Consider the following 24,652-nt stretch of genomic DNA (forward strand, 5'->3'; position numbering starts at 1 on the left):
ACATGTGAGTAGGATATATGAGTGTATGATATGAGTGAATAATATGTGAGTATGATATATGAGTGTATGATATATGAGTGAATAATAGGTGAGTATGATATATGAGTGAATAATATGTTAGATGGATATATGAGTGTATGATATATGAGTGAATAATATGTGAGTAGGATATATAAGTGTATGATATGAGTGAATAATATGTGAGTATGATATATGAGTGTATGATATATGAGTGAATAATAGGTGAGTATGATATATGAGTGAATAATATGTGAGTAGGATGTGTAAGTGTATGATATATGAGTGAATAATATGTGAGTATGATGTATGAGTGTAAGATATGTGTATGATAAATGAGTGTGTGAAATATGAGTGAAAAATATGTGAATAGGATATATGAGTGTATGATTTATGAGTGAATAATATGTGAGTATGATATATGAGTGAATAATATATTAGTGTATGATATATGAGTGTAAGATATATACATTAATAATAAGAGTGCAGGATATGTGAGTGTAGGCTATGTGAGTGTATGATATATGAGTGAGTAATATATGAGTGTATGATATATGAGTGAATAATATGAGTGTATGATATGAGTGTATGATAAATGAGTGAATAATATATGAGTGAATAATATATGAGTGTATGATATATGAGTGTATGATATGAGTGTATGATATATGAGTGAATAATATGAGTGTAGGATATGTGAGTGTATGATATATGAGTGTATGATATGAGTGTATGATATATGAGTGAATAATATGAGTGTAGGATATGTGAGTGTATGATATATGAGTGTATAACATGAGTGTATAACATGAGTGTATGATATATGAGTGAATAATATATGAGTGTATGATATGTGAGTGTATGATATATGAGTGAATAATATGAGTGTAGGATATGTGAGTGTAGGATATGTGAGTGTATGATATATGAGTGTAGGATATGAGTGTATGATATATGAGTGAATAATATATGAGTGTAGGATATGAGTGTATGATATATGAGTGAATAATATATGAGTGTAGGATATGAGTGAATAATATATGAGTGCAGGACATGTGAGTGTATGATATATGAGTGAATAATATATGAGTGCAGGACATGTGACTGTATGATATATGAGTGAATAATATGAGTGTAGGATATGTGAGTGTATAATATATGTGTAAATAATATGTGAGTAGGGTATGAGTGTATGATATATGAGTGTATGATATATGAGTGTATGATATATGAGTGAATAATATATAAGTGAATAATATATGATATGGGCTGTTTACTGTAATGTAATGCAGTGTACGGCTGTAATCCACTGGTCTAGTCTCACCTGCCTGAGCAGCAGAGAGGTCAAGTACAGCTGGAGTGAACGTTCTTAGTCACGGCTTCAGAACACCCACACACACTCCTGGCTGTCCTGCAGAGTGACACAATTCTACAGCAGCAGTTCTAGCAGGGCTTTTTTATGTGAGAACAGGGCTCTTTCTGAGCTGCTGCAGGATCTCAGAACACCATTTCTTTAGACTCCACATTTGCATATTTATGTTTTTGTTCATGTGCGCTAGCTGCGCTAATCTCCTCTGAGCTGTCATGGATCCAGTACAGTGTCATTGTGAGCGTGTGCGCCGCACATGAACGACACACACACACACACACACACACACACACACACACACACACACACACACACACACACACAACCGCCTACTCACCGCTCAGCACACTAGAAAAAAGATTAAAAATGATAGAGTGCCTTAAAAGTCATCAGTCCTGTCTGAATTATACACGACAATTTGATAGATTCTTGTGATTTTATTTTAAAGGCCCAACTCTCAAAACTTACGAAATTCAGCTCATATTAAGTGTAAGATAAGAAATAATCTGTGACAAAATGTATGATTTAAACACTATAGACCCTATTTTACTTATCTATAGGGGAGCCGTCAATTATACACCGTGCAGTTTGATTTAGGTCAGTGTAGTGCTGGACGATATGGCCAAAATTAATATAACGATATATTCCTTAAATTTCGGTCGATACGATATAATTTCGATATCTATCTATCGGAAATCTGTACCTACTACTGTCTGAAAATTTAATTTAAGCCTTTGAAACCTCCTTTCACAAAAACTTTAATACTTTAGAAATAAAAGTAGTCAAAATAAATCAATGCTCAATATTATTTGCATATAGCAAAATAATAACATGACATCCCTGTCAAACATAAGCCTAAATAACTATTACCAATAAAAATAACTTTAAATTACAACAGAGGCAGAGCTTCTTATTCTTTGTGAACAAATTTAACAGATTAAAACAAAAGTGTTTCAACTAGGATATAGAATACAAGAAGCCTTTATACACATAAAAGCAACAAGGTTTTCCCGTCAAATAAACAAACCTACAGGCTTTATCAACTATGAATAACTTAGTTACAACATAAGCTATAAAAGTGCTTCAGTCAGTAACGTTATAAGAAAAATATTGTATGTAGTGGAGTTGCTTGAAGTGGTGGAACAGATTAGATGTATTAACATTACCGCTGCTGGTCGGCTGCACTCTCCGGCACAATTTGCAGCAAAGCGGCAAGGAAGCGGACCCGCGGCCGAGCGAGCGGACCCGCGGCCGGCCTCGAGGACCCACGGCCGAGCGAGCGGGCCCGCGGCCGGCCTCGAGGACCGGGGCCTACCGAACCGAGTCTACCTTAGCCTTGGATCCGCTCGTCCCGGCTCCGTTTGGCTCCAGCGCGAGACATTTTTGCTGCGTAGCGAAGCTACGAACCCGAGCCTAGCCATTTTAACCTAGCCTTGCCTAGCCTAGCCTAGCCTATTTGGCTACGTGCCTGTGTGGTTACGTCATCACGCACTGACGTAGCCCAGCTACGGGGGCTGAATGTGTTGAGCTCTGGGGCGAGCTAACGCCAGTAAAAAACACCTGTCCGTGATTCTGTAAATAATACATATCGATATACCACAAAACTGATATCACCGTTATTGAAACATTTCTTATCGCGATAAATACCGATATCGAATTATTGTCCAGGCCTAGGTCAGTGTCAGTTTATCTTTGCCATCGTAACAACAGGAAATCTTATACCTTGCAACGCTAATTATCTCAATTAATAATGGGTGTGTTTTGAGCGTAAGGTGAAATAAACCAGTCAGTGTGCAACTTGCCATTCCCAGGTGCGCTCTGACTGATTGGTATTTTAACAGTGCAGCGCTTCTGCACTTCTAGGGTTCTAATCAATCAGTGGCGCACCTGTGTTTTCCGTTGCCAAGATAGCAACATACCAGAAAATTTACCTGGACACCCCTTAAAAAACACAGTATTTATGTTAAATTAATAGTTTATAATTAAAATTTGGTGTCCAGCAGTGGTTCAGTGGTTCATTCTGTTTGTGTTTGGTCAGGTCAGGATATAGCAGTGTTGTACATTGTCTAAAAGTAAACTTGTAAACTACACAATTTTAGCACAGATTTTGAGTCTGGCTGAGTTAGGGCTGTAGTCTGCAGAATTTTCAATACTCAGAATCGACAGTTAGAGAGAGAATTGCGTAGTGTGTGTGAGGGGGCAGACAACGTTTTTTGGCTTCCCGATTCCCGAGTTCAGACCAGTCAAAGCTTCTTTTTACTCAATGTCTCATAGATCTAAGGGGTTACATTTGGTCAGCAGTGACATATCTCTTCAAAAGGATGAGGAGTTGGTTATACAGGTTAGTACTAATGGCTGTTTATGGTATGGGAGTAGGCTCTTGGCTCCAGTGCTAAATGTTAAATGATTAGGGTTTATTGTTTGTAAGCTAATATAGACACTTAGCTTGTCTTGTTTGGTGGATCAGATCTGGGGGCGGGGTTAGATTTTTCATTGAACTGTGGCTTTAGTTGACTCTGTGACTCAGGGTTGATAATGTGTTTTATAGCAGTTTGCGATTGTTCTTTCTGATAATCTACACATCACATTTATTATGTGTGCGGGGGGGGGGGGGGGGGTAGTTTGAGCAGTTGTCTGGGAAACGACATTAGCCAGAGCGTGTGTGTGTGTGTAGCAGGTTAGCGGAGCAGACGCAGAGTGAACGGCTCGGCTGGAGGAAATTGTCTCGAGTGAAGGGCGTAATTTCTCGTCTCGTTTGGCGCTGTGGACGAGCGAGGACAGAGAAAGTTGCCGGGGAAATATTTGATTTGTTGTCATGGAAACTCTCTCTGGCTGTCTGCTGTCAACTATAGTCTCTCTCTCTCTCTCTCTCTCTCTCTCTCTCTCTTTTTCTCTGACTCCATTCTGAGTCTCTCTCACCATTCTAATGTCTTTCTCTCGCTCTCCCCATTCTGATCCGTCTCTGTCCATTCCGATCTCTCTCTCTGTCTCCATTCTGATCTTTCTCTCCCAATTCTGGTCTCTCTCTCTTTCTCTGTCCATTCTAGTCTCCCTCCATTCTGATCTCTCCCTCTCTTTTTCAATTCTTATCCATCTCCCTCCATTCTGATTTCTGATACATCTCTGTCTTTCTTGATTCTGATCTCTCTCTTTTTCTCTTTCTTTGTTGCTCTCTGATTCCATTCTGATCTGTCTCTCTCTATTCTGATGCGTCTCTTTCATTCTGATCTCTCTCCATTCTGATCTCTCTCTCTCTCCATTCTGATCTCTCCATTCTGATCTCTCTCTCTCTCTCTCTCTCTCTCCGACTCTCTCTCCATTCTGATCCGTGGCTCTCATTCTGATCTCTCCATTCTGATCTTACTCTCTCTCCATTCTGATCTCACTCTCTTTTTCCATTCTGATCCGTCTCTCTTCATTCTGATCTCTTAATCTCTTTTTCTCTTTCTCTCTCTCTCCATTCTGATCTCTCTCTATCCATTCTAATATCTCTCTCTCTTTCTCTCTCTCTCTCCATTCTGATCCATTTCTCTCCATTCTGATCTCTTACTCTCCATTCTGGTCTCTTACTCTCCATGCTGATCTCTTACTCTTTTTCCATTCTGATTCGTCTCCCTCCATTCTGATCTCTCTCTCTTTCTCCATTCTGATCTTTTTCCATATCCTCTTCTTTCTTCTTTCTTTTCGAATTTCTCTCCTTGTCCCTCTGTCTTTGTCCACTTTTCCCTCTCTCTTTTTTTTTTATTAGTGTGTGCTTGGTGTGTGTTGAACATGCACACAGTCTTTGCAACAGGTGAATCTGTACTGCTGTGTGTGTGTGTGTGTGTGTGTGTGTGCTCATTATGGGATGGTAAACTCAATCAGAGCTGCATTAGGGGAGGCTGTGAGGATGCAGAGCCTCCGGCTGGATCTGATTGTGCTGTAATTGGAGGAGAGGCAGAAACCTGGACTGAACTCGACATACACACTGTGCTGAAGGGAAACTGGGGACAGGGAACTCAGTGTTTAAGATGAACATTTAGAGTGAAATCTGATGTGAAATTGTACAGTGTACTTAAAAATTAAAACAGTTTTTCACACCAAACACACTCTGAATTACGTAGTTTACTTATTATCTATTTGGATTTTTTTATATATATATATATATGAACATTTATAAGGCATTATAGATGGCCCCTATCTTTTCTCTAGTATATTACAGTCTGTCACAATGAAAGTGTGTCTTATTTAAGCATAATGGGGCGTTATACAGTGCCCCCTACGGTTCCTGTAGTGTATTAGACCCTTATGGAGCGCCCTCTTATGCTTTCTGTAGTGTTTTACTGTCTTTTTAGAATGAGCACCCCCTACACTTCTTGTTGTGTATTACAGTCGACCAGAATGAATTTGTGTATCAAATAGAGCGCTCCCTACACTGGCATTTGATGACAAGTCGGTGAACGTCTTCTGAAATTGAGGAAGGTCAAGGAAATTGAGAATCTGCGCTTTTTAAAGAAGTGCAGAAGCTCTAAAAGCTCTTGGTTCTGGGCTGATGGTGTTGAGGTCAGCAGGGTTATGCAGGACAGCGTGGTCAGTGCTGGTGGAAAAGAAATGCATTTGTTTGGTGATTATAGCCACAGGTGAGCAGGTTTTTGGTTGCCTAGCAACAGTGTCCTCTCAGCGCTGCCTTGTAAACACACAGGCCGCACCCTCCGGCCGCTAGAATGACATCTGCCAGATGTTCCTCCAGCGCCAAGGACGGACAACTGAAGCTTCTGGTGGGATTTGGGGCTACAGTGGACTTTTAAAACTTTGCAAAGTGGCACAGATGTGTGTAGTGTGTGTGAACCTGGGCTCCACTATGTGCATCTTACTAATAATTATAATACCACTGTTACAATAGCATTAATATTAATAAAATACTAATAGCCTGCTTATGCATTGTTCCTACTAAAATCAAAGATATAAAATATTGTTTATCCTGCTTTTTGCTAGAGTAACTGTCTCTTCTGTTCAGCAAAAAAAATTCAAATAGAAATCAGCTCCTCTGTACTTTACAGTGGACAAAAAATGCTAATGCTGATATGTGTGTGTGTTTCAGGGTAAGATGGTGAAGGGCATGGGTGGAGCGATGGACCTGGTGGCAAGCGCTGGGACGAAGGTGGTTGTTACCATGGAGCACTCTGCAAAGGTAACAGTGTGTGGGTGTGTGTGTGGGTGTGGGTGTGTGTGTGGGGGGGGGGGGTGTTTGAGGGTGAGAGGATGTTTGTATGCTTTCTAAAAAGGCCTAAAGACAAGGCGACGATCACAGCTCAGAAACAGAAATGGAATTAAAATTTGAACTATAATAAGATTAGAATCAAAATCAAAATTTGGATTGACATTAGATTAAGACTAGAATCTGAATTTGAATCAGACAAATTGATGTCAGTTAGGATTAGAATTATATTAGAATTAATATTTGTTTTCGTCTTTGTGTTGGAAATAAAATTTGTTTAAAGAAATTAAAAATTTAATGTTAGTGTTAGATTATAGATTAGATTCATGATTAGAATTTAATTTGTACCAGAATTAAGTTAAGAACTAGTGTTAGAATTAGTATTAGTTTTACTCTTTTTAATCAAAATTGGAATCAGAATTAGAACTGGTGTCAGAGTTGCGATTAGAATCAGAAAAAGATATTATGTTAATCATTGGTCTTGTATTAAAATAATTAGAAGCTTGACTAGCAGTTAAAATCAGAGACATAATTACATTTGTTTAATATATTTATATATATATATAGTCAGAATCAAAATTAGAATTTACATTAGACTATATCTAAAATCTAAATTCAAATTAATAAATTATAGTTGATGTCAATTAAGATTAGAATTAATAATAGAATTATTATTTGTTCTTTTGGTGTCATAAATAGAATTAGTGTAAAGACAATTAGAATCAGAATCAAATTTAAAATTTGTGTTAGATTTGAGATTAGAATCAGAATTAAAATTTGTACCAGAATTAAGCTTAGAACCAGTGTTAGAATTAGTATTAGTTTTACTCTTGGTGTCAGAATTACAATTATTAGAATCAGAATTAAAAATAGTATTTATAAAAATATTATAAATATATATTATATTATAAATATAAAAATATTTAGAAACGGAGTCTAAATATGTAGAGTTTGTATATATAATATTTAAAACATGAGCTGGAATCAGGATTTAAATTAGAATTAGAATCTGAATCAGGAAATGTTGTAATTGGTGCAAACAAAAATAAGCATTAGAGTAAGTTACTTAACGCAATGGTGTGAGAGAGAGGGGAAAAGAGCAGATTATTCAGGCTGTGCGTGCTCTCTCCATGCTGAGTGTGAGGGGCATCATTATTTTCTCTGAGTGACACCTTCCCTACCAGTGCAGCCCTGGCACACTTCCACCCTGAAGCTGCTGCATGTGTGTGTATGTATGTTGGAGTGTGTGAGTGTGTTTTTTAAAGAGTGTACCTCCAAAGGAATGATGCCAACAGTGACAGTACATATTTAAACACACAAACGGCCCAAAACCTTATGCCTACTATGCTGTTTTATATGTACCATAAAAACGGTGTCCCCTACAGACTTGTGGATGTGGTGTCTGTGATGTTGCCTTTGAAGTTCTGCAAGTGGAAAGCGGATTAGATGGATCAGAATTTTAACTTTAGCTCCTCCTCCAGGATAACGGATCAAACGTGTTTGATTGAGAAGATATCAGGCCACATTCTGATATCTAGCTTTGATAATAGCTTTTGCCATTCTCTCACATTTATAAGCCTTAGAGAGAAATAGAACCAACTGTTCTCTTTCTCTCTAACAAAGAACCCAGACCCCTATATTCAGCAGTTTTACCACATCATCGTACAACACTCTTACTATCATCTGGGAATAGTCATAATGTTCTGGACAGTGTGGTTTTGTATCTGTGTTCATCTCCTTTGATGGCAACTGCTGTTTCCTCTAGGCTGTTGCTGCTCTGTCCTCCCCTTTCCTCCAGTCGCTTCTCCCATCCCCCACTGCTCTGGCCTTGGCCAGACCCTTATTGGCCCTGGTGGTCCTTCTGCAGCACTATGACCCCTGTCCGCTATTTAAACACTGCAGGTCATTCCCTCAGCCTGCTCCAGTGGTGACCGGTGGGGTCAGTTCTAGTCCAGCTGCTGGGTGCAGACCACCCTGCACTAAGCTGGTGGAAGCTTATTCTTCAGTAGTGTCTCTGGAGCTATGAGGCTAATGTAGCTAACAAATAATGGAAGCTTATGAGCCACAGATTAGCACTAGAGCTATGAGGCTAATGAAGCTACCAAGTAAAGCAAGCCCCACCAGTAAGCAGGAGAACTGCAAGAGTAATGTAGCGAACAAGTAATTGAAGCTTATACCCCACAAGTTAGCACTGGGGCTACAAGGCTAACGCAGCAGACAAATAATGCAAGCAAATTCCTCAAAAAGTAGCACTGGAGCTATGAAGCTCATGTACCTAAAAGTAATGGAAGTAATTTGCACTACAATAGTATACAATGTAGCTAACAACCAATAGAACTTATGCTTTGTTGTGGATTTATGTTTTGTTTTCATTTTATTCTTTTTCATAACTCCGCCCCTGTGCTGTGTTTGCAGGGAGGAAAGCACAAGATCCTGGAAAAGTGCAGTCTGCCACTGACGGGTAAAGGGTGTGTCGACCGAATCATCACAGAGAAGGTGAGCCCCCACTGCTGCCAGCAAGAGGGTCCCACAGACACACAAAAAAATAAATAAATAAAATCAGGCATAATCAAGAAACACATTGTCTCACACTGTACAGGCCAAATGCCAAAAAGCGGGGACTCTGTGAAATGTAAAAAAAAAAAAAAAAAAACACAATGTTTTTGAACCTTATAGACCAATTAAGTTTGGCCGCAGGCCAGATTTTTTCCAACCCATTAAAAAAAAAAAACTGTTTTGTAAAATGAAGTGTAATGGGATGGAGTGCTACAGACTAGTAGCTCTCCAGCCCAGATGGTTGTTGAACACAATTGCAGAACAGTTGATCTCAAAGCAGGTAAACCCAAGAAAAAAGGAAAAAAATATATAAAAAAGAAACACAACTCTCCTCACACAGGATAAAACCCGTGTCATCAGGGTCGCGTCCAATACACTGCCACTGCCCCGGCAAGTGAATTGGGACATGGCCGGGGAAAAACTCCCTTAAATGGAGATAGGGAGAACTGGTGGAAAAAACAGAACAGGCGGAAATTAAAGTCACGCCGAGCGTGACTGAGAAACATGGAGGGAATATAAAAAAAAGCTTGCCAGAGAAACATTTTATTTAATTATTTATTTTTTCTATTATTGTTCATTATAGTTCAAGCAACCTCACGGGCCAGATGTTTCATTCTTGTGGCCCACATCTGACCCGCGGGCCGCCTATTGCCGACCCCTGTTACAGACCCATATTTCATTCACAGTAGAGCATAGAACACATACTACATGTTTAGAGTAAGACATTTTGCATTTGCATGAAAAAAATAACATTAATCTCATTTAAAGAGCTCGCAGAAGCACACATGGGCAGAGGTTAACCAATCTGCAAAGTCTTCAGATATCCCCCCATCTACAGTACATAAGATCATCAAAAGAATCAGAGAATCTGGAGAAATCCTTGTGTGTAAGGGACAAGGCTGACAGTCTGTAATGAATGCTGGTGATCTTCAGGCCCGCAGGTGGCACTGCATTAAATTAGGGCTGTCCCTAACGATTATTTTTTAAACGATTATTCTAACGATTATTTTTTTCGATTAGTCGACTAATCTATTCATTGAGAAACATATTTAAATAATTATTTTACGTTTTAAAGCAAACGATAAATTACTATATTTATATATAATAACAACAACAACAACAACAACACAAGCCTACTAAACCAAACCCCACACTTATAATCACTTACATGTACAGCACGTTGTTTAGATCTATAACGCTAAAAATGGATAAGCTCCCATACACCACAACCGTGTGTTGCACTGTTTTCTGTGACCGCTAGATTTTGTGACCACTGGCAAGTAGTTCTCAGCAGACCGGTGCACTGGCCGATTCGAAACGTGTTCGTTTCTAATGTTTACCCCGACTGGCCAAAACGGTTCAGTTTAGGGCTGAGGGTAAGGTGTAGGTATAGAAAGCTTCCGTTTTGCCAATGAATGCTCATAACCGTGAGCACTGGTCACAAAATTCTGACGGTGACAGAAAACGGTGTGACACCGCAGCGCCGACGGCGCTAGCTAAAATAACTTAAGGCAGCTAGCTTAGCTAAACACCTGAACTTATGAATAATGCTACTGTTTCTGGAAACTGCGAAATGCCATGCACAAATATAAACCAAAAATGTATAATTTCTGCCTGTGGCAGGTTTAAAACCTTTGGTAGACAGCCTTAAGTCTTTTTAAGGACACCCGCGGAGACCCTGATGTAAACGGTAACTTACTGTGTGACTCTGTTGACATAGTGCTCCTGGATGTTTGCGCTTCAAGTGCTCATTTTGCACATATGGCAGAGGACCACATTGTTGCCCTTTTGCGTGAAATGCTCCCAAACTTTAGATGCCCGCTGGCGTTTTTTTGTAGCTGGAGATTGCTCTCCGGAGTCCAAGCTCTCTAGAGCTTAGATTCTCTGGTCCGAACCCGACATGACCCGAGGCCCGCCCGTAAATCCGACCCGGGCTCCAGAAAATAGTCCGAGATGTAGGCGTCTGTTTTTTAATTATATTTTTATTTAAAAAAAAAATAACGAAAACTGAAAGTGAAACTAAACTAATTTATTTATAAGCGCTGTTTTCACTACCGCAGTTCTACAGCGCAGGTGTTGTGCCGATTCTGTCCGCGAAGCGGGAGTCAGATTCAGCAGAGAGTCGGATTCGGCACAAACGCGGCGGCACCCCGCGGTCCGCGGTGTCGGTTGTAAGTGCTCGCGCTAGCCGCAAAATACGGCAGAAAACACTGAGGGAGCTGCAGAATTATGAATGGGACTAGAATATGAGCACGAGGAGATCAAAGAGAACCTTCACCTGTGAGTAGCTCTCTCTCTCTCTCTCTCTCTCTCTCTCTCTCTGTGTCTCTCTCTCTGTGTCTCTCGCACGTGAACTCCTCCGCGTTTGACTTGCAGAACTGTGTTTAGCTGTTCTTAAAAATCATTTTAATTAAATAATAGTTCTATGCTTCTATGTTACCGTGTTAATTAACATAATTCTGATCATATTTCGCTCATTAAAACAGCCCGAAAACAGCCAGTTGGAATTTTTGGGCCCGATCTAACCTCTAATGCTCTCCACAGGCGCCGCCATGTTTACGACGCGCCGACGCACGTTATGCAAATCGATGTATTTTTGTAATCGATGACGTCGATTATGTCGACGCGTCGCCCCAGCCCTACATTAAATACAGGCATGATTCTGTACTAAAAATCACTGTGTGGACTCTTCCAGGAATTATTTCAATACAGCAAGTTAAAGCTGTATTGTGCAAAAAATAAGACATGTCAACATTATCCAGAAATGCTGCCCCCTCTTTGAGGCAAAGCTTTGGCTGTATTTATCAGTTCTATTTCTATGTAGATTTTACACAGCATTCCCGCTATTTTTGGAATTGTGGCTGTACATATTAGTGTGAGTATTGGTGACTCGCTTACAGCCAAAGGCCACAATCATTTTCTCCCCTTGATGTGATGTCAATGTTCATCACCACTCAGACCTGTCAGGTGTTTAGACCACTTATGGTCAATTGCAGCGTCCTCAGGCCTCTGTGACCACAGGCAGTGTGGAGCTCAGTTAGAGCTGATGAATCGTTGTGATTCTGAGCATGGACAGAGTGGAAATGACATTAGCGCTCTGTCGCTAATCACATCCCTCCATCTCAGCTTTAGTGTCACCCACTTCCTCTCCGTTCCACCCAGCACACACACCCTCTCAGTGATAATGCAGCGTAACAGCATTAGCCGCTCCACACGTGCCCAAAATGATCCGAGAATCATCCCACATTTCTTAAATTGCTCATTAACTGAATCATTTGAATCACTCGTTCACTAAATCGCTCATTAAATCAATGAGTCACTGAATCACTTATTGCATTACTGATTCACTGAATTGCCTTTTGCATTACTGATTCACTGCACTATTTATTGCCTCACTGATGCACAAAGTCTTCCCCTAAATCAAATAAGTCAAATATTGTCTCACTCATTCGCTCAACTGCTCATCAAAGCAATTATTCACTAATTGTCTCACATTTTCTAAATTCATTAGTTCATTTAAACTCTCATTCATTAAAATGCTTTGTGCCTCATCCATTTACCAAATTTGTAATTAATTAAAAAAACAGATTCACCAAAGCATTTATTGCTATACTCATTCACTAAACTTGGCGCCTCACTCATTCACTCTCAGTCTCATTCAGACAGGAGTTGACTAGACATATAGTCCAGGAGATGATGATCCACCCATCCTTTAAATCACTCTTACTGAAAAACAAATCACTTATTAATGTATGATTTGAATCATTTTATTTGGTTCGGTTGTGCTGTTTGTGTTTTGAATCTGAATCGTTCAGTGAGCTACATATGTGAAGCGTCCCCCAGTCCAATGCTAGTAGCTGAGGGCTTCCTCTGTGCTGTGTGAAGGGCAGTGTGTGTATGAGTGTGTGTGTGAGAGTGTGCCTAAGGCTCAGTGACTGTTGATTCTCAACACAAGTGCCATTTCAGCCGAAAGCGCTCTGCTGTTCTCACTATTCTTTTTTTTACCCCTATTCCCTCTCTCCCTTTCTCTCTCTCTCCAGCTTTTAAATGAATGGACTGATGTGTAAATAAATCTAAAATTTATTTTTTTTTAAATGAAACTTTTTGTATTAATGAAATTAGAATGATAACAAAATATATATTTTTCTCCCCAATTTTACCCAACTCACTCATTAGGACTTCCCCTATCACTAGTGATGTCCCAATAATAAGAGGATGAAGACACATGCCTCCTCAGATACATGTGAAGACAGTCAGCCACCACCTTTTTTTTTTAAAGGTTGCTGATTCAGCATTGTCGAGTAGCATCACAGCGCACTCAGAAGAAAACAGCGACTAGGTTCTGATACATCAGCTCACAGATGCCTTGTGCTGAGCATCATCAGCCTTGGCAGTGATGAGGGGAAAGAACGCCAACTACTCACCCAGAGAGAGCAAGGCCAATTGTGCTCTCTCAGGGCTCCGGCAGCTGATGGCAAGCTACATGAACAGGATTCGAACCAGCGATCTCCTGATCAAAGTGGCAACACTTAGTCCGCTGGACCACTCAGAGCCCTGAATATGTATATAATAAAATATTTCTTATTATAATAATTATTATTACTATATAAATATTGAAAATATACTTTTATAATTTTCTTGTATATTGTACTTAGTTTTTTTTTTTTTTTACTATCAGCCGAGTGTAAAATATCATAATATAGACACTGGTTCCTCTCGTTCAGCTGTATTTTGTGCTCCGGTCCTCTGGGACCAGGGTTGGGCACTCATTAGCTGTGCTAATATGCTGTCTAACAGGCGGGAGGAAGTGTGGTTGCTAATGCAGGTTAATGTGTGTGTGGTGCTCCTGGGCTAATGGAAGGATTTGGTTATCTGATGGTTTGGTTTGTGATGCTATCGCTGAAACAGAACCCAGAGCTGAATCCCACAAATCCCAACAGCAACAGATCCCAATTCCACTCTCATTTCTAACTGTTACACCCATCATGGCAGCTGAGGTGAAAAATCAGCTGTTTTAGTCAAGTGTGGTGTTTGGATGGTGTTTAGGATGTTGGAGGTGTTCAGTTCAGTCTGGTGTGGTGGTGATCTAAATTGTTTTTTATCAATTGGTTTATTGAGTGTTTACAAAACAGAATAGAACAAACCTATGTCCAAAAGATCTTTAATAACAGCTGTAACAATATAATGTGACCAGAATCAGATAAACCAAAAAAAGTAAACTAAACAAGGACATAAAGTCATACTAACATTAAGGTCAGGTTCTGTTACAACATAAAAATAGTAATGGGGAAATAGGATATAGAGACCTTAAGTGTCATTTACCAATCATTACAGAAGTGCAAATTCTTATGGGGTTTCTGTATAAAGCCAGCTCTAATATATCTGATCTTGGATTTAAATGGATGAAGATGGTGTTTGAATGGTTAAAGATGGTGTTTGAATGGTTAAAGATGGTGTTTGGATGGTTAAAGATTGTGTTTGGATGGTTAAAGATTGTGTTTGGATGGTTAAAGATTGTGTTTGTATGGTTAAAGATGGTGTTTGAATGGTTAAAGATGGTGTTTGAATGGTTGGAGATGGTGTCCGAATGGATGAAGATGATGTTTGAATAGTTGGAGATGTTTGAATGGTTAAACATTGTGTTTGAATGGTAAAATATTGTGTTTGAATGGTTGGATATGATGTTTGAATGGTTTGAGGTGGTGTTTGAATAGATGAAGATGGTGTTTGAATAGATGAAGATGGTGTTTAAATGGTTGGAGATGTTTGAATGGTTAAATATTGTGTTTGAATGGTTAAACATTGTGTTTGAATGGTAAAATATTGTGTTTGAATGGTTGGATATGATGTTTGAATGGTTTGAGATGGTGTTTGAATAGATGAAGATGGTGTTTGAATAGATGAAGATGGTGTTTAAATGGTTGGAGATGTTTGAATGGTTAAATATTGTGTTTGAATGGTTAAACATTGTGTTTGAATGGTAAAATATTGTGTTTGAATGGTTGGATATGATGTTTGAATGGTTTGAGATGGTGTTTGAATAGATGAAGATGGTGTTTGAATAGATGAAGATGGTGTTTAAATGGTTGGAGATGTTTGAAGGGTTAAATATTGTGTTTGAATGGATGAAGGTGATGTTTGACTAGTTGGAGATGTTTGAATGGTTAAACATTGTGTTTGAATGGTTAAACATTGTGTTTGAATGGTTAAACATTGTGTTTGAATGGTTAGAGATGGTGTTTGTATGGTTGGAGATGGTGTTTGAATGATTGGAGATGATGTTTGAATAGATGAAGATGGTGTTTGAATGGTTGGAGATGGTGTTTGTATGGTTGGAGATGGTGTTTGAATGATTGGAGATGATGTTCGAATAGATGAAGATGGTGTTTGAATGGTTGGAGATGGGGTTTGAATGGTTAAATATTGTGTTTAAATGGTTGAAGATGGTGTTTGAATGGTTGGAGATTGGGTTTGAATAATTGAGATGGGGTTTGAATGGTTGGAGATGGAATTTGAATGGTGTTTGAATGGTTAAAGGGGTGTTCTGCAGGTGAAGGTCATGGTTTGGGGTTCACTGGGGCGACAGTAAAAGGCTGGTGTTCTGAAGGGTCAGACGCATTTTTGCTCAATAACTGTCTGCTCTTCACACACCGCCGCTGGCAGACAGGTGTGTGTGTGAGAGAGTGTAAACACACTGCAGCTCTCAGCAGCACATGATTGAGCCTCATAACTCACACGCTGTTGTGTCAAAGCGGTTTTCAGTCTCACTGATTACATTCAGGTTTTTGTTTTTTTGTTTTTTTTCTTCGTTTATGACAGATGATAGTTGGCTCCACAAGAAGCGACCTCAGCCAGCCTTTTGCTTCCTCCAGACTGTAGTCCTGCTGTGCTTTGGAATCACTAGAGCTGTGGTCTGTTTATATCTAGTCAGCTAGTTTATTAGCTTTAGCAGATCTATTTGTGTCGGTGGCCGGGTTCACACTGCTAAATCTTTTGCATAATGTTTCAGTCAACAGTCAATGACTGTTTTTTAAAGTCACAGACACAAGCCTCAGAGATCAGGTGCAAATCAGTATTGACTGATCAGTCACTGTGTGTGAAAGACAGCAGGTATCTAGCAGGTTCTTTACCTTTATATGACTCTAAATTTGGTAGCGTGAAAGAGTAAAGCGTTTGCCAGATTGCTAGATTTAACTTCTGTTTTTTGGTTTAAATATATCTTTATTTTAGTTTTTAGTTTTTTTAGGGGTTTAGTCTTTTTACTTAATTATCACAGTGAAGCTGTAACAAACCAACATCTCCAGTTGTGAAATAGTTATTTGTGAGTTAAAAGCAGTGGTATTTGAGGTGTTTCAGTCAGATGTTCGGTGATGATTGTCTCTGTGTTTCTGGTAGTGATTGCATGATGGTTAGGGGGTGTATTATGGTGTTTTTGAAATGTTAAGGCTGTCTCTTTTTTCAGGTTTGGTGGTGTTTTTATGAAGTTCAAAAGCCTGATGCTGTTTCAGTCAGGGCTGGATGGTGTTGCTTGGATGGTCTTTGGAGGGTTGATAATTTTCATCTTGAATGGTTTGAATTCTGTCTTGCAGGTTAAGTTTGGTTTTGGGATCTGGATCTCTGCTCTGTGGGTTCTCAGAAGGGCAGGGCTGTGTAATTTGAACTGGCTGTTCCATTCCATTGCACTGAAAGACTTTCAGTAAATTAAATAATCAGCGCTAAACATTGTCCCAGTTTGTGAGTGGTAGTGCTGGGAGGATAGCTGTGAGAGCTGCTGGAGGAGCAGTTTGTTATGAAGGTCTCTTCTAAACAAAGTCATCCAGTTCACATTTTATAACAGCAAAAAAAAACAGAGCAAACACCCTCCCCACCGCTTCTGTAACCTCGCTTGTTCTCTGTTCTCGTGTGTCTTTTGAGTGCGAGTGTTTTCTGATGCCAGAGTGTTTTATTAGATGTTGTTTTTGGTGTGTGCTGGTTCTGAGGCGAGCTCCCCGAGCCATTCTCTGCAGCTCTGACACTGATTTAATTTGCTTTTTTTGTGTTGTTTTTCCCTCCCTGCGACACTCTCAAAGAGAATAAGCGTGAGTGTGTGTATGTGAGTGTGTATATGTGTGTGTGTGAAAGCAGCCTGAATAGAGGATTTGTGAAAAATGTCTTGGAGGACGCTCAGTCAGAGCCATACAGCTCCATCCACCCACTCCATCAGGAGGGAGTGGCTGGAAAAGCGCTGAAGAACCATGCTGAGCGTTTTAGCACTTGCTCTAGTGCTTACAGAATCCTTGTAGCCACAATTCAGAATAAACTCTAATGCCCTCCATTCCCTCCTCAACCCAAATGTTCTTAAAGGACAACTCGTGTGTAAAATTGACTTTTGGTGTAGTAAAACATGATAAAGAGTACTAACCTTGAATGTTGAATAGCACACCTCTGTTCTCCCGAAGTTTTCCGAGATCCAGTAATTTTTATGCTTTTTGCCCAGCACTCTACAACAGCCGGTTCGAGGCACGTTTCGCCCCTGATGAATCGCTTTTTACACTGTTAGGCATTAATAACTTTAAAAGTGCCCAAGACGCTTACTAAAAACCACTGTTTACAATCCGTAGCGTTAGCTACAGCTCCGGGCGCCACAATCACTCTATTGATCATGACTATAGACATATATACATAGACACCGCATAGCCTGCCCCTGCCTTGGAGGAGTTAACCTTGTGCCCCCAGTGCAATTATTTGTACTGAGGAAGGTGTTTAATACATCTATAATAATCACAACTCTACCCAACTCTACTCAATTTTTACCCGATTTCCACACAGTTGTGTTTGTTACAAACAGCAGACCTGTAGTTATGATATAGGACGCTGTCACACATTACACACAATACATGCTTTCATGTTTAAATACTTTGTATTATGATATTTAACAAAGACAGACATATGGTGTGGCATATTAGTTTAATAAGTGTATAAATTAATTAATTTAATTTAGGCCTGTCACAATAATTACAGTATCGACTTATATATGTTCAATACATGGACATGACCTCAATCATTTTAATAATCGTGATATCATCCATTGTGTTTGCACTCACAAAATGCACATATATTGTGACTGCACCTCTGTGGATAGGGGGACGACCACTGTGACCCTGTAGTGTGGAAGCACAGAGAGACACAGAAACAGGAAGTGGATGAACTCAATACATACCTTTTTTTTTTTTTAGGAAAAATGCCCTCCATCAACACCCATAACAAACTTAAAGAAACAAAGTAACGGCCCAGTTCGGCTGTAGTTAGTTTTGTGCTGCCTTAGCCTTCCTCTCCTCATCAGCATATCTCTCAAATCAAGGCTGAGGCAGGGTCTTTATACCGGTCCAATGTGGGCCAGCTGGGACAGACCGAGGCTGTGTGTAGTCTTTAAAAGAGTGTAATTCCTTTGTTACAATATTATGTTACCATTATATTACTGCTATTTAATGATCTTAAAATGGCAACAGTATCGTTTATTGCAGTAATTTCTGGGACAAAAATATTGTTTGCAAAAAAATTATCATGACTGGCCTAATTTAATCCTTGTTTTTATAAAAATCGTGTAAAAATTGGTCGAGTTGTGATTATTATCGGTATATTATTATACACCTTCTGCAGTGCAAGTAAATGCACTGGGGGTGGGTGCATGGTTGACTACTCCAATATAGCGTCCAGCTGCTACACCATTAGGCAGGCTATGCGGCCTACGCAAAAGCTACGGTGTAAAAAGCAATTTATTGGGGCAAAATATGTCTGAAAGTGGTCGTTGTAAAGAGTGCTGGACAAAATGCATAAAATTACTGGATCTTGGAAATCTGCGGGAGAGCAGAGGTGGTCTATTCAACAAAGATAAGTACTCTTTATCATGTTTTACTACACCAAGAGTTCTCCCTTTTAAGACACGTTTAGGCCTTTAGTAGATAACAAGCTATGGAAGCTTGTAATTCACCAAACAGAACAGCACAGTGTGGCAGCACAGTGACCTCTTAGCACTGTGGTTCAATTCCCTTTCTGGGTGAAGATCCTACGTTCTCCCACAGTCTTCCTGGTTGACTGTTGTATACAGTTGAGAGTACGCTGTAAGCAACTGGCTAACCCTTCTCACTAGTGTGTGTTGGATGAGTGCTGAGTATAAAGGATTGTGTAGAGTGTAGAGATTGCAAAGTGTCCTTGGGTTCAAGAAAGGTGCTATACAAGTGTATCTGTCATTCATTGAATTGCAGTTACATCGGTAATGTAGCTTACAAGAGTATAAAAGCTTATACCACAATATTATAGCTGGAGCTATGAGACTAATGTATCTAACAAAGATATGAAGGTTTATACCCCACATATTAGTACTTAAGCTGTGAGGCTAATGTAGATGTAACAAACATAGGAAGGCTTATAATCCACGAATTAGCACTAAAGCTTTGAGGCTAATGTACTTAAAATTTTAAATTAAGAATTACTGAAGCTCATACTGCTATTAATTTTTTTCACTAGTGCGAAATCGTGAAGGCAGAAATTCATCATGAGTTGGAAGTTAGGAAATAAAGTTCAAGACTGTCTTTAGTTGAGCACAAAAGCTATATAAAGCAAATGTTGCTAACAAATAGTAGAACCAATCCCACCATTTAGCACTGGAGCTATGAGCTAATAATGTAGCTTAAAAGTAATGCATAGTAAAGCATATACCCCACCAGTAAGCACTGAAGCTACGAGGGTAAATGTTATTGAGAAGTAATAAAAGACAACAGCAATTAGCACTGGTGCTAGCAAGTAATAGAAGCCTAAATCACCACAAATTTTCCATCCCAGCTTAAGTAATGCAGTAACATTTTTTGACATTGGAAGCACAAATAGTGCTCCAGTTAGCACAGTGCTATCCTCATGTCTCATTTAGCTTCAGTTTCAGCTTCAGCTTTTAGTTTACTTAATTTTCTGGAAGTCCTTCATATGAAGACACTGATTTATGTCTGTGTTGCTCAAGTTATGAACATTGTTGATGCCATAAAATAGCCAACATGTTGCTGATATGGCACAAAACCCAAACAAACAAATCAGCTTTTAGTTCACCAGTACATTTTAAACTGAATAGGGGTTTTGGGGTTTCTTCTGTCCTATTATAAACCAGCTGAAGCTTTAAAGAGTAAGACTGTGTGTGAGCGAATATGAATGTGTTTGTCGTTCTCTGCAGGCTGTGTTTGATGTGGACACGAACAAAGGCCTGACCCTGATTGAAGTGTGGGAGGGGCTAACTCCTGAGGATATCAGAAAATGCACAGGGGCAGACTTTGAGGTAAGTGGAGCATGCTGGGAAATGTAGTGAATGACTGTTTGATGGGATTTCTAGCCAGTCAGTTCAAGCAGCTGGACATGATCATTACCGCCAACTGCGCTCCACTATGTCCACTATAATGCCTTCCATGACATTTCCTAGTACACACATTATACTGAGGATCAACTAATGTTAAATACCAGCACACATATGGCCTTAAGATAATATTACAATATTTCATGGTATTTTTGCTGTAACAAAATTCTTGGCAATAATTTTTGCAGATATTTTTGCATATGATACACTACGGCACATCCCTACTGACAGGTGTGTGGGTTCTCAGGCTCCCCTGACGTAACACTTCATGATCAATTTACATACTGCAATTTACTACTATCTCTAGCATGTCGGTGCATGTAGAATTTCTATATAAAACAATAGGGCTGCAACATCAGCGTAATCTGCAATGTCGACTATAAAAAAAAAAATGTTGATGTGGAATTTCATTGTCGATGTGTCAATAATGTGTGATGGAGCAGGAGAGATAAAGAGAAAGACACATGCGAGAAAAAAAGGCACACACATAGTGTGTGAGAGTGAGCATCCTGATTGGCCTCTCCTCATGCTTAGTTGGCCAGTGAGGTTTTAGTGTGGGTGGGACTTGCAGCGCGTGAGAGAACAGAAGAGAGAGAGCACGGTAGAGACGTGCATACAGTGTAATAGCAACGCTGTGTTCATTAAACACATTTTACTCCACAATAATCTACAGTTGTTTTTACTTGTTCTGTACAGTTTGCTAGTTCTGTACACTGACTTCTATATTACCTGTGGTGAGTTGTGCCCGGATCAGACTACACGATTTTAGCCCGATTTTGACCAGATTATGTCGGCGCCGACAAATTTCCTGCATCAGATCCAAATTTCTGTGTTGCGAGCGACAAAGATTTGTGTAGTATAACACAGTCAAAGAGCAGTGATTTGACGTGAGCAACGCTGTAGGAGCATCCAACGGAAAGACTAGCATGTTAGATCGCATAGTTTGACATGCTCCACGACGTGCTCCCTGACGCTGACCAATAGGAAGACAGAGCGTTCTTTGGTACACAGATGTAAACATAGAAAAAGAAAGCGGGGTGGTGCTCTTGCAGTTCACTAGACCAGAGAAACAGAAGAATAATCTAATAATCATCTAATAATCTACTTCATCCATGAAATATTCTGTTTACAGGCACTGAAACCTAAGTAGCTACATCTTTACTTTACCTCAAGTTCTCTCTAGAGTAAACAAGTTAAACAAAAAATTTAATGTCCGTTTGGGTCACCCCGGAACGAGCCCAAAGTCCCTTTTCACTTTTTTTTTTTTTTCGTCTGAGCACAAAAGCACTACAATCACGCACGATTTTATGCTTCTCCCCCGAGATGACCTACGAACTCACATGAGAACGCAGATGTGTAGTGTTGCCAGTTCTCCAAATACGACACGAAACGAAGATAACGACTTAATCTGACATAGCGAACATCGTGAGAGACAAAAATGTCGTGTAGTCTGAGCTTGGCATTAAACTATTGCAAAGAGCTGCTGAGGTGAGTTTAAACAGGCTTCACTCCTTCGTTACTATTATTAACGTTAGTTAAACTTAAAACGTTAGCTTTAGGGAGATTCTGTACTACTCTGTCCACTTCTTTAAAATTGAGTTATATGTTGTAGTAACTACAGACTTTAATTTAAAAAAATTCTTAACAAACAATAATTTCAGGAAGGTATCTCATATGAGAGGTATCTCAAACATATAAAAATGCATACAAGTATCCTAGAATCTTGTGAAAATAACATCCAGCCAGTGTTTGCTATAATATACTTTGTAATTTTTAGTTTAGTTTTGCGTACGTCAAACTATTAAAATGTACTGCAAAGTTGGTCTTGGGCCTAAATGTTTAGCTCTCCTCAACAGTAGGAAATACAAAGAAGGGCATAACAAAAAATAATCACGACTAATCGAACAAATAATCGTCAGATTAGTCAACTACGCTCCATTTTTTTTAAGGATGGAGATGCAACAGAAACACGTTAATGGCTGGAGCCTGAAAAGGGGGCTATTTTCTAATTATAAACAGTACATTTAATTTTTGAAATATTAAAATGAATACAGTGTTATTACAGTTTAAATACTATTAAATTGTAAAGCTGTTTACACACACACACACACACACAGTAATGTCAGAGCATAGACAGTTGAATTAATTTAATCTGCTTTTTTTTTTTGCGTTTGTTTAAACAGGTCTCTCCTAACTTGAAGCCAATGCAGCAGATCTGACCTCCTGAAGCTGAAGTCTGCTAGCTCTCAGAACCAGGTTTTACACAGAACCAGACGAGAACAATCTGCCACGAGCCCACCGCTCACCTTCACCCTGTTACAATAAAGGAGCAGTTCAGTGAGAAATCGATTGATCATGATTGATTAGTTGATCAGCCGGTAGGTTTGGTATGTGACTTGGGTCCCTTATGTTATAACAGAAGATGATAGGCTAACATCACTAGGAAACATGGCAATTAAGACTGTTATCGAAAATTATTCAGATAAGCAATAAAGCAGCATTCCACATTTAAGCTAAATAGTATGATCAGCATCATAACACCCCGTTTTGTAGTGCTATTCCACTTCAATTGAAGCACAGTATGTGGAGTAATACTGTTAGAGTTATACAGTGGTTAGAGTTACTGCAATGTTCAGATGACAGAAAAGGAGATTTCACACCTTCCTTCCTTGGTCCGGACCTTCTGACTTTTTAGATTGGTACCTAAAATAAAAAGCCATGAACCATGGTCCGTGCCAAAGGGCCTAAATTTGGTCAGACAAAAAGAGCTAGTCTAGCTCTGGATCATCTGAACCATGGTGCCTCCGAAGTCGAGGCAGGCAACGGTCACATGTTAAACAATAGAAGAAGAAAAAGAACTGGTGTTGTGCTGAAATTTGACCCATTTTTTGTGTGCATGCAGCAGTCTGGGTACAACAGATTACACCTGTAGTTACTGTAAATGTAAATAAACCCTTATTTATAAACAGCAATAAATTGAATCCAAGGGGAATCTGTTGAATTCATTCTCCTGTGTCACACCTGTAAACTTTAAGGGAGGAGGATTTTAGAAGGGAGGCAGAATTTGGCACAACACCTACATTCATCAAACCAATCAGGTATAGTTCATTGTTTGTGAGCAGTGTAAGCCTAGCATTTTCAGTTATATACCAAGTGTGTTTTCACAATTATAGTTTGCTGTATTTGGTCTGAATCAGTTAACAAATTTGTTAAGTTGGAGCTTTTTCCCCTCCTTGGATTGATTTGGTTTTGTTTTACACAAGGAAAACCGCGAATGCAACAAAACATCTGTCACAACAAACAGTGCAAGCACATTCTCTCCTCCTATTGGTCAGAGGTGGAGCCAGAAATTAAATACAGAAAGAAAGACTAGTGCACAAGACTAGTTCATTGTACTTTAACATATGGAGCAGTAGCAGAGATGACATTTCTTCATAGGTGTAGTAATAGTAGTTCTCTGGGTAATAAATCAGAAAAACTGCACCTGAACAGCTTAACCTGGGTTTCTGTACAGTTGTTTTATTCCACACCAGAATATGATTATTGTATTCAGATCTTTCTAAATGATTAACACCAAGTGTGAAAACGAACCAAATCTAAATCAGATGCAGCTGATCGACTGCGCTCAGTGATGAATCATAGTACCTATATTTTACACTGAACTTCTCCTTTAATATCCATGAATGTGTGACAAAGAGAGTGTGTGTGTGTAAGAGCGTGCATGTGTGTGTGAGAGAGAGTGACTGAACCATTGCTGCACGGCGTTCTGAATACAGAGCAGAGTAAAAGGTCAGGCGATGATTAACGTGTCCGCGGCTCATACAGCCAAATCAATACATACATGATAAACATTGTGAAACTGATAAAGTTCATTGTTCAGTGTTGATAATAAACTCCATCACCTTCATCACAGTGGCTCGGCTTCATCAGCTCCGTAACGCATCTCTGCATCTGTCCCTCGCAGCAGGCCTTCTGTTTTCTTATTAAAACCACCGTTAAAGTGTGTTTGTACATAATAAAAGTTTTGTCTCATTGAGCTCAAAGGAGTCTGTGTTTGTGTTTCATTTCATCTTCCACTTCCTGGCCAATTTTTCAGAAACACCTCTTTCACAGCTCTAATTTACTGGTGTTCAGA

The 24,652-nt window shown here is 39.4% G+C and overlaps 1 protein-coding gene across 1 annotated transcript in view; it reads left to right on the plus strand.

The window, feature by feature from the left end:
* Nucleotides 1-24,560, plus strand: part of oxct1a (3-oxoacid CoA transferase 1a) — a 66,271-nt gene extending 41,711 nt beyond the window's left edge. Inside the window, exons 14-17 of the mRNA XM_007247169.4 lie at nt 6,468-6,557; nt 9,000-9,080; nt 20,341-20,442; nt 22,701-24,560. Coding sequence (XP_007247231.2) covers nt 6,468-6,557; nt 9,000-9,080; nt 20,341-20,442; nt 22,701-22,736 — 309 coding nt within the window. The 3' untranslated portion in view covers nt 22,737-24,560. The remainder of the gene's footprint in view (nt 1-6,467; nt 6,558-8,999; nt 9,081-20,340; nt 20,443-22,700) is intronic.
* The last annotated feature ends 92 nt before the right edge of the window (nt 24,561-24,652 follow it).

Source organism: Astyanax mexicanus, chromosome 12 (genome assembly GCF_023375975.1).
Source record: "Astyanax mexicanus isolate ESR-SI-001 chromosome 12, AstMex3_surface, whole genome shotgun sequence".
NCBI lineage: Eukaryota > Metazoa > Chordata > Actinopteri > Characiformes > Acestrorhamphidae > Astyanax > Astyanax mexicanus.